Source organism: Cebus imitator, unplaced genomic scaffold, assembly GCF_001604975.1.
Source record: "Cebus imitator isolate Cc_AM_T3 unplaced genomic scaffold, Cebus_imitator-1.0 Scaffold125, whole genome shotgun sequence".
NCBI classification, from domain to species: domain Eukaryota; kingdom Metazoa; phylum Chordata; class Mammalia; order Primates; family Cebidae; genus Cebus; species Cebus imitator.
The window spans coordinates 1,871,377-1,881,153 of NW_016107440.1; the positions used below are offsets into that span (position 1 = coordinate 1,871,377).

Genomic DNA, 9,777 nt, shown 5'->3' on the forward strand with positions numbered 1-9,777 from the left:
ATGGGCTGAAGGCAGCCAGTTCTTACGTTAGAGTATTAAGTCATAGGGTAAAGATGAGGGACAACAAAGGCTTCCCCAGTTAAGTTTGTTTACCCCACATCCCTTTGTCTCTAATTTGTTTGCTCATGTAAACTTTGTGCTGTATGGTCCTCTCAGGGGGAGGTACAAGGGGAATTACCTGTGAATCTGTTTACCCTGGGCCCTGGAACCAAAACCTTTTATCATTCATAAAGCCACTCTTTTAACCATGTTAATTATCCACAAGCATGTTGACTTAGAACCTCTGTTATTAAATCTATACTGAATACATGTGAGGAGGTATAGGGAGGCATCATCGGTTAGCTGCAATCGCCCTCTGAAAGCAGCTGATGACCATCTCTAGCCCACTCAAAATCACTGTACTGGGTGTGGGAGTGCAGTCACCCATCCAGTCGTTAAGTGAGGGTCTGCAGGACAGACTTCTGCAGGTGGCGATCAACATCTCATGAATCCTCTTGATGCTACCCTTGGATTTTAAAGTTTTTCTTCTTCTATTGCTTCAGTCTGAATTTCTGTCCAGAATCTATGTCACTATCAGCCTGAGCCTCTTACCAGGACTCAAGATGCTGTCCCAAGTTCTTCCCCTCTTGTTCCACTCTGCCAGTGCAGCCTTCCTGACTGGACAGTTCTTGGTTACATTCTTCTGGCAGTTAACACACAGCCCCACCGCCGGTGCCAGCTCTGACTTTCTAAGCTCTGGCTGGAGTTAACTCCTTGGCTTCTGATACCAAGGAGGTAATTTTATTTGAAGACAAAGCTTTGGAGCAGAGAGATATAAACCTAACAAACATTAGTCCACAGCCCTCACTTGTCCCATGGGTTATTTAGAAGTGTGTTGTTTGGTTTACAAATATTTGAAGACTTTTCCAGATATCTTATTGTTATTAACTTCTAATTTAATTCCACTGTGGTCAGAGAACACACTTTGTATGAGATCCATATTTTAAAATTTATTGAGACCTATTTTATGACTCAGGATATGGTCTATCTTGGGAAATATTCCATGTACACTAGAAATTAATGTGCACTTTGATGTTGATCATAGAGTATTCCATAAATCTCAATTAGGTAAAGTTGATGTGATGTTCAAGTCTTTTATATCCTTACTGAGTTTTTCTACTTGTTCTATCAGTTATCAAGGGATGGTATTGAGATTTCCGACTATAATTGTGGATTTGGCTATTTCTCCTTTGAGTTTTATTAGCTTTTGCTTTGTGCATTTAGAAACTTTGTTATTAGGTGCATAACTAGGATTATGTCCTCAATGAATTAACTACTTTATCACCATGCAGTGATCCTCCTTATCATTAGTAATCATCTTTACTCTGAAATTTACTTTGTCTAATATTGATATAAGAAACTCTGTCTTTAAATTCGCATTTGCAAATATCTATCTTCCATCCTTTTACTGTTAACCTATTTATGTCTTTATATTTAAAGTGGGTTTCTACTAGACAACATATACAGAGGGCTTTTTTAAAAAAAAATCTAACTTGGTAACCTCTGCATTATTTAATTCATGTTTTAGATCATTTACTTTTAATATGTTTATTTGTATGACTGGGTTTAAATCTACCATCTGGCTATTTGTTTTCTATTTGTATCTTCTATCATTTATTTCCCATTCTTTTCTTTCCTTTCTTGGATTATTTGAGCATTTTTAATATTACGTTTTCTCTCTTTACATTGTTTGCTAAATATAACTCTCTTGTTTCTCTAGTGATTGCTCTAGGCTTTATAGTATATATCTTTAGCTTATCACAGTCTACCTTACACATTATATAACTGTGTATATTGTATAATAATCTTGCAAAAACATACTTTCATTTCTGCCTTCCTGGCCATTGTGCTTTTGTCACACATTTAAATTCTATGTGTTATAAACTCCACAATGCATTGTTATTGGTTTTGTGTTAATCTTTTAAATAGATTTGAGAAAAATAAGAAAAAGTATTTTATATTTGCCCACATATTTACTATTTTTGCTACTTACATTGGTATGTCTGTAAAGTCCATTTCACTTCATTTTTGAAAAGTGTTTTTTGCTAGATAGAGAACTCTAGATGAACATTTTTTTTCTCTCAATTTTTAAAAGAGGTCACTCCACTGATTCTTGGCTTATATTGTTTCTGAGGAAAAGTCTGCTGTCATTCTTGTTTTGTATTCCTTTGTATATATTATCCATCACTGCCTTTGCATCCTCCCTCTCACTCCCCATGCACCTGGCTGGTTTTAAGATTTTCTCTTCATCACTGATTTTCAGTAATTTGATTATGATGCGTCTTACTGTGATTTTTCTTATTTTTCTTTTGTTTCATATTCAATGAGCATTTTGGATCTGTGAGTTTATAGATTTTATCAAGTTTGGAAAAATCTCAAACATCATTCTCTTAAATATTTTTTTCCTATATCCCCACCTCTTTACTGTTATTGTGGTTCCAGTAGTTCTAGTAACAAATATTTTAGGCTGTTTGATGTTTTATTAATGCACTGTTCATTTTTTTCCTCTGTTTCACTTTAGATAAGTTCTATTGCTCTGTCGTCAAGTTCACTTGTCTTTTCTTCTACCCTATCTAGTCTGCTGTTAACCCCATGTAGACAATGAGGCTTTTAAAATCTCTACAAGTTCTATTTGAGTCTTAAATTTCTTCCATTTCTCTTCTCATTGTGTTTATGCTTTATTCTATCTTCTTGAGCACCTGGAGTACATTTATTGTAGCAATTTTAATAACCTTATCTACTAATTCTATCCCCTGTGTTATTTCTGGGTCTATTTCTACTGATATTTTTCATTATTGTTCATATTTTCCTGCTTCTTTGTATGCCTGGATGTTTTTGTTTTCATGCCGCACATTGTCAATTTTCCATCATTGAGTGCTGGGGTTTTTATTCCTAAATGTTTTTGTGTTTTGTTCTGGGATGCAGTTAAGTTACTTGCAAACAGCATGATTCTTCCGAAGTTTTAAAAAAATCTTTATTGGTGGATGCATAACAGCCTTTCGTCCAGGACTATTTTGACCCCACTACTAAGGCGATACTCTTCTGATCAGCCTACTTGACACCTCATGTGTAGGTCTTCCACTATGGCTCATTTAGCTTGAACTGAGTTTTGGGGGTTTTTCTGCCTGCTTCTTTCCAGGGGTTCTTTCCTCATTTTTAGTAGTCTCCTCACAGGATATGCTAATCAGTACTCAAATAAAGAATCAAAGGAGACCCACTTCACATCTCTGGAGCTCTCTGTCCAGCTCTCTTCTCCCTGGAAATCTTCCCTGTGAATTCTAATCACCTTGGACTCTTCAAACTCTGATCTCTGTCCCCTCAACTCAGGGAGACCACTCAGTTCTTCTGGGACTTCCCCTCCCTGCGCTGTGGCCTGGAAACTCACCCAAGGCACAAGACAGAGCACTGTGGGCCTCACCTTATCTCCTTCCCTCCTTTCAGGGATGACTGTGGTACACTATTTCTCCAGATCTAAAAATTGTTGTTTTGTAATTTTTGTTTGCTTTTTGTTGTTGTTTAACCAGAGGGTAAATCTGGTCCTGTTACTCCACCGTGGCTGGAGTGGAGGTCCTCTACATCCCTCCTAAGAAATACGAAAAGGGAACTATACGAACTGCGACAGAATGCTATGTGTTTAGAAGTTTAACATGATACCGAGGAAACGCGTACCCATTCCAGAGCAAAAAAAAAAGAAAAAAAGTTTAATATGAAAAAAGAGCCACTGAGACCTCACTACATGGCTAAATATCCTACGTAGGCAAAAGATATTACAACAAAAAGAGAATTTTAAATCCTAGATTTCAAAAGATGTTCTAATCGTCCAGTCCATCTCTCTCCTTTTGTATATGAGGAAATGAAATCTCAGAGGTGTTAAGGAATTGGCATGTTAGTATTGGTCAGAGCTGGGATCAGAACCCAAGTCCCCAACAGACAAGCCACTAAACCATGTTATTTCCATTCCGCCCATAAATGATAGTGACCATTTGTCAAGTACCATTAAGTACAGCGTGTCCATGTTTTGTAGGCATGACCCTAAACTTCCTGACAACCCTGGTGGTATCAGGGTAGGCACTACCATTGTCACCATTTTACAGATAAATTACCTGAATCTCAGAGAGTTTGAATGATTTGTCTAAGACAACTGTTCTCAAAGTATGGTCCCTGAAACTCTCCTATGGGGTCTGCTGGGTTAAACTATTTTTACAATAATACTAAGATGTTATTTGCCTTTTCTACCACGTTGACACTTGTACTAAAGGTATAAAAGCAAAGGTGGGTAAAACCACTTGCACTTTGGCATGCACCAAAGCAGTGGCACCAAACTGCATTCAAAACTCTTGCCTTTTTCACCCTCGTGAACTTGCGGGGCTTGTAAAAAGCCAGCTTGACTGAAAATGTTCTTAATGTAACAGTATGTTATTAATTGTATTAATTATTGACACCTAAGTAGATGTCATTTTATTGTTCAGTGGGACAAAATGGGAAATACACTTCAAGCACTTCTGCTGCCTCAAAGAAAAGCATTTCCTTGAGTGTCTGAGTTTCAGGCTGAACTGGACACCTTTTTCTTGGGACATCCTTTTTATTTGAAATAATTACTGATATACTACGGTTCATCATATGCAGTTATATGGCAAACGTTTTCCCGAAAATGAAGAAAATGAATCTATTTCTTCAAAGAAAACAACCTGACAATATTTGTTGTCAATGATAAGATGAGCGTTTGGCGGGGGAATGGAATTTTGTAAAACTTCTATTTTTCCCTGTGAGCTTGACAGCTTTTCAATACTTCAGACTCTCCTGATGAGATTGGTGAAGACACTAATAAAATGATTTCATGGTATTATACAATAAAATGCAGCAACATTTGGAATATCTGCTCAACTCAGTGAATAAATATTTTCAAGATGAACAATGCCTGATACCACAAAAATCATACGTTAGTAAAAGTATCCATTCAAAGTACAAAATCAACCAATGCATTTTAATGTAATAGGTGAAAAATGTTCACCAACCTGCTTTCAGATTCCACATTGCAATTAACTTTTAAGAAACTGCCATCTGCCTTAGTAGAATCAAAAAATATCCCAAAATTCCCTGAAAAACCTATTAAAATACTTCCTTGGATTCCAACTGTAGGTCTGTGTGAGACTGAGTTTTTCTCATATACATCAACCAAAACAACATATTGCAACAGAGTGGATGTAGAAACTGACATGAGAATCCAACTGTGTTCTATTAAGCCAGGGAATAAAGAGATTTGCAAAAGTGGAAAACAATGTTACTCTTCTCAGTACATTTATTTATTTATTGGGAAAATAGCTTTTTACATAACAATGTGTTATTTTTAATAACACATAATGGGTTGATTACTGTTACTTCTAAAAAAGTAAATAATTACTTACATTTTCTCCTATTTAATTTTGAATACAGTCAATATCAACAGCTATAACCTACACAAACAAACACTCCTTAGGGTCCTTTAAAAGTGAAGGGTCCTGAGATGAAAACATTTAGGAAGTGCTAGTTTTAAATAGCACATCTGAGCAGTGGGGAAGCCGGGTCTATGTTCCTCTGGCTGCCAAACCCATTTTATTTCCATGACATAATGTTGCCTCCTTCCCCAAAGTCTCATCAGTATTAAAATGAAAAACAGAATTGGGTCCCTAAAAGCTTTATTTTGCAATGTTTTCCATAATACTTAAGTTTTTCAATGTTTAGATATTTTTCTTCATTGAAAGATGAATTTCTTTTTATGGCTTATTTTATATCTTACAATGTTGTTTTCTAAAATATTTAAGTTTTTTGATGTTTAGATTTTTTTTATTTTTTATTTTTGAGATGGAGGCTTGCTCTGTCACTCAGGCTGGAGTGCAGTGGCGCAATCTTGGCTCACTGCAACCTTCGCCTCCCAGGTTCAAGGGAGTCTCCTGTCTCAGCCTCCCGAGTAGCTAGGGCTACAGAGGCGTGCCACCACACCCACTTTTAATAAAGACGGGGTTTCACAGTGTTAGCCAGGATGGTCTCAATCTCCTGACTTCATAATTTGCCCGACTCAGCTTCCAAAGTGCTCTAATTACAGGCATGAACCACTGCTCCCAGCCTGATGTTTGATATTCTTGAGGAAGCAAAAGTTTTTTGTCCTAACACTTTAGAACTCCATTAGGTATTGAAGATGACTATTTTTTGACTGTAAAATAAAATGCAGTAAACATACTAGTTTTATATTGCATACAAAGTCCAAATAGTTGGGAAATGTCCTCTATTAGATTTCACAAAACAGAAAATTCTAAGCCAGGCACGATGCCTTATGCCTGCAATTCCAGGGCTTCGAGAGACTGAGGTGGGAGGATCACTTGAGGCCAGGAGTTTGAGACCAGTGTGGGCAACAGAGCAAGACGCCATCTCCACGAACAATTAAAAAATTACCCAGGGCCGGGAGCGGTGGCTCAAGCCTGTAATCCCAGCACTTTGGGAGGCCGAGGCGGGTGGATCACGAGGTCAAGAGATCGAGACCATCCTGGTCAACATGGTGAAACCCCGTCTCTACTAAAAATACAAAAAATTAGCTGGGCATGGTGGCGCATGCCTGTAATCCCAGCTACTCAGGAGGCTGGGGCAGAATTGCCTGAACCCGGGAGGCGGAGGTTGCGGTGAGCCAAGATCGCGCCATTGCACTCCAGCCTGGGTAACAAGAGCGAAACTTTGTCTCAAAAAAAAAAAAAAATTACCCAGGTGTGGTGGCCTGTACCTGTAGTCCCAGCTACTCTGGAGGCTGAGGCTGGAGGATCACTTGAGCACAGTAGTTCAAGGCTGCAGTGAGCTGTGATGGTGCCACTGCACTCCAGCCTAGGCCACAGAGGTAGACCCTGTCTCTTATGAACAAAAAAGTATGGCCAGGCACAGTGGCTCACGCCTGTAATCCCAGCACTTTGGGAGGCAGAGGTGGGCAGATTGCTTGAAGTCAGGAGTTCAAGACTACCCTGGCAAACATGGTGAAATCCTGTTTCTACTAAAAATACAAAAAATTAGCTGGTGTGGTGGCGCGCACCTGTAATCCCAGCTACTCGGGAGGCTGAGACAGGAGAATTGCTTGAACCTGGGAGGCGGAGGTTGCAGTGAGCCAAGATCACCCCATTGCACTTCAGCCTGGGTAACAGAGTGAGACTCCATCTCAAAAAAAAAAAAAAAAAAAAGAACCAAAAAAGTAATTCTGATTGTCTGGCTCTGGGCTGATCTTTCATCAATTGGGACTAAGCCCTGGGAGTTACAGTGACATCCTGGGGGGGCCAGCCTTGCGGGGGGATGCCCTTAGGAGGAACTCTTGCATGCCTTTCCTCAGCCGGGCATTCTCCGCGGCCTCCCTCAGGCTTCTGTGCAGCTTCTCCATCTCCTTGTATTCACTCCCGACATCTACAGGAGAGCAGAAAGCGCACGTCAGGACTTGACGTCCTTTGTAGAAATGTCTCCAGAAAGCAAATCCCCCAACAATCCTGTCACTTGTCCCAGAATATGAGATCTGGAGTGGCGCTTACAGATCAGACATCAAAGCAGGTATTCCTCCTCTTACCAGAACGCTGTCTCAGCATGGGGTCACCCTCAAAAGAAACACAAACCTACCCATAAGAAAAACTGAGAAGTCACTAGGTCTGTATTAAGCCTTCACAGGCATGTAATATACAAAGCACATTGCACAATAACACCTCCCCTAAGTCCTCTCCAGGCGGCTCCCCCTCCTTTCCCACCCATCCCTAACCTCCCGGAACGATCCATTCTCAGTGAATGTTCTCTCTTTGGCATCTCACGGTTTCATCCCACGATCTGCAATCAAATCATGTTCTCACAAGGGTTAGTTTTATGTGTCAACTTGTCTTGGTCACTGAGTTAAACGAGAGTCTGGATGCCTCTGGGAGGGTGTTTTTAGATGAGATTGACATTTAACTCAGTGGACCTCAAGTAAAGCAGATGGCCCTCTCCAGTGTGGATGGACATCAACCAGCCAGCTGAAGGCATGCATGGAGCCAAAGGCTGGCCTCCCTCAAGCAGGAGGGGATTCTCCAGTGACAGCCTGGGGCCTTCGTCTACAACATCGGCTCTGCCTGGTTCTGCAAGGATGTTCTCTGGACTCCAACTGCCACTCTTTCTGGAGTCTCCATCCTGCTGGCCTCCCTGCATCAGCCTGTGGGCTGACCAAGCCTCCACCATCGTGTGAGCCAATTTCTTAAAATAAATCTCTTCCTCTGTCTATCCACACATGCTACTGGTTCTGTTTATCTGGAGGATGCTGCCTAATGTGGTCCCCTTTGATGGGACCCTTCAGACTGAGCGCCAAATGCCTTTCCAAACCCCCTTGGCTTTCTGTGCCCCACAGGGTGACTCAGGCTAGCTGGCCCTGAGCCTGGCCAGGGATGGGACTCATGAACAGGAGGGGAGTTAGGACCCTGAGTCTTTTTGTCCTGTCTCATATCTGGAAGGCATCCCTTCTCTCTGCTGCCTGTGAAATCAGCCTAACCTTGGAGGCTTCCCCTAGGACCCAGCTTCAGTGAAGCTTCCCACGTCCCAGCCCTGAATAATCACTGTCTCCTGAACTTCAAGAATGACGATCTGAAGTGTGAGTGGGTGCCCTCCCTCAGGGCCTTGCTTAAGTGTGCCATTCCCAGGGAGACCTTCCTTGACCACCCTTGTCCCCTACCCCAGCATCCCTTCTCCCGTGACTCTGCTTCGCTTCCCTGCCACATATTTCACTTATTAGTTTGCTTACTGCCTGCCTTTCTCCCACTGGGCTGCGAGCTCCGTGAAGGCAGGGACTCTTGCCTGTATTGGTCACCACTGGGTCCTCAGCACCCAGGAGGTGACAGAATCGCTTGCTGAGTGAATGCAAACTCCCAAGTCTCAAAATGCACATTCTTACACAACTTGTCTTACCAACCAGGTAAGGCCCTGTCAACAGGGACTGCCTTTTAGATTTCTTTATGACCTGGGCACCTGCCGCAGCCACCCTGACAGGACGTACATTCGTTGTCGATGGTGAAGAGAAGGAAATAGGCTTAAATTACAGCAGGCGCAATTGACATCAAACTGGGGAACACGATCTGTCTGTGAGACCTGCTCAAGAGCTCTGGCAAGTGGGAGTTCTTTAAAGACGCACACTGGAATGACATCATCTCAAAACTTAGATTCCTATAAAGGCTTGAAAGAAGGTCATGAGAATCCAATACATTATAGTGTGAGGGTATCGAATCTCTTCCTCTGGAGTTTGTCAGGAGCAGGTCAGAGGTCCATCTAACCAGCCATAAATGGGGCAGAAAGATTCCCAGAGAGATGGAGAAGTACAGAACGATGTTCAGAAGCAGCAATTGTGGCTTTGACTTTGGGAATAGCTCTGTCTACGTTCACCCTGGCAAACTCAGCAGCATCAGATCTATTCATTTCAGCCGGCAACTATAGATGTGGAATTCGGTATGAAAGGCACGGCCGGGTGCAGTGGCTCACGCCTGTAATCCCAGCACTTTGGGAGGCCGAGATGGGCAGATCACCCGAGGTTAGGAGTTCGAGATCAGCCTGTCTAACATAGAGAAACCCTTTCTCTACTAAAAATACCAAATTAGCCAGGTGTGGTTAATTTGATTACAGGATTACATGCCTGTAATCCCAGCTACTCGGGGAGGCTGAGGCAGGGGAATTGCTTGAACCCAGGAGGCAGAGGTTGCGGTGAACCGAGATCCCACCATTGCACTC

At 41.6% G+C, this 9,777-nt stretch overlaps 1 protein-coding gene across 1 annotated transcript in view; it reads right to left on the minus strand.

Moving 5' to 3' along the window:
* Window positions 1-7,226: 7,226 nt before the first annotated feature.
* The window catches only part of NUGGC (nuclear GTPase, germinal center associated), a 55,403-nt gene continuing 52,852 nt past the window's right edge, over window positions 7,227-9,777 (minus strand). The window contains exon 19 of the mRNA XM_017540374.2: window positions 7,227-7,452. Coding sequence (XP_017395863.1) covers window positions 7,307-7,452 — 146 coding nt within the window. The 3' untranslated portion in view covers window positions 7,227-7,306. The remainder of the gene's footprint in view (window positions 7,453-9,777) is intronic.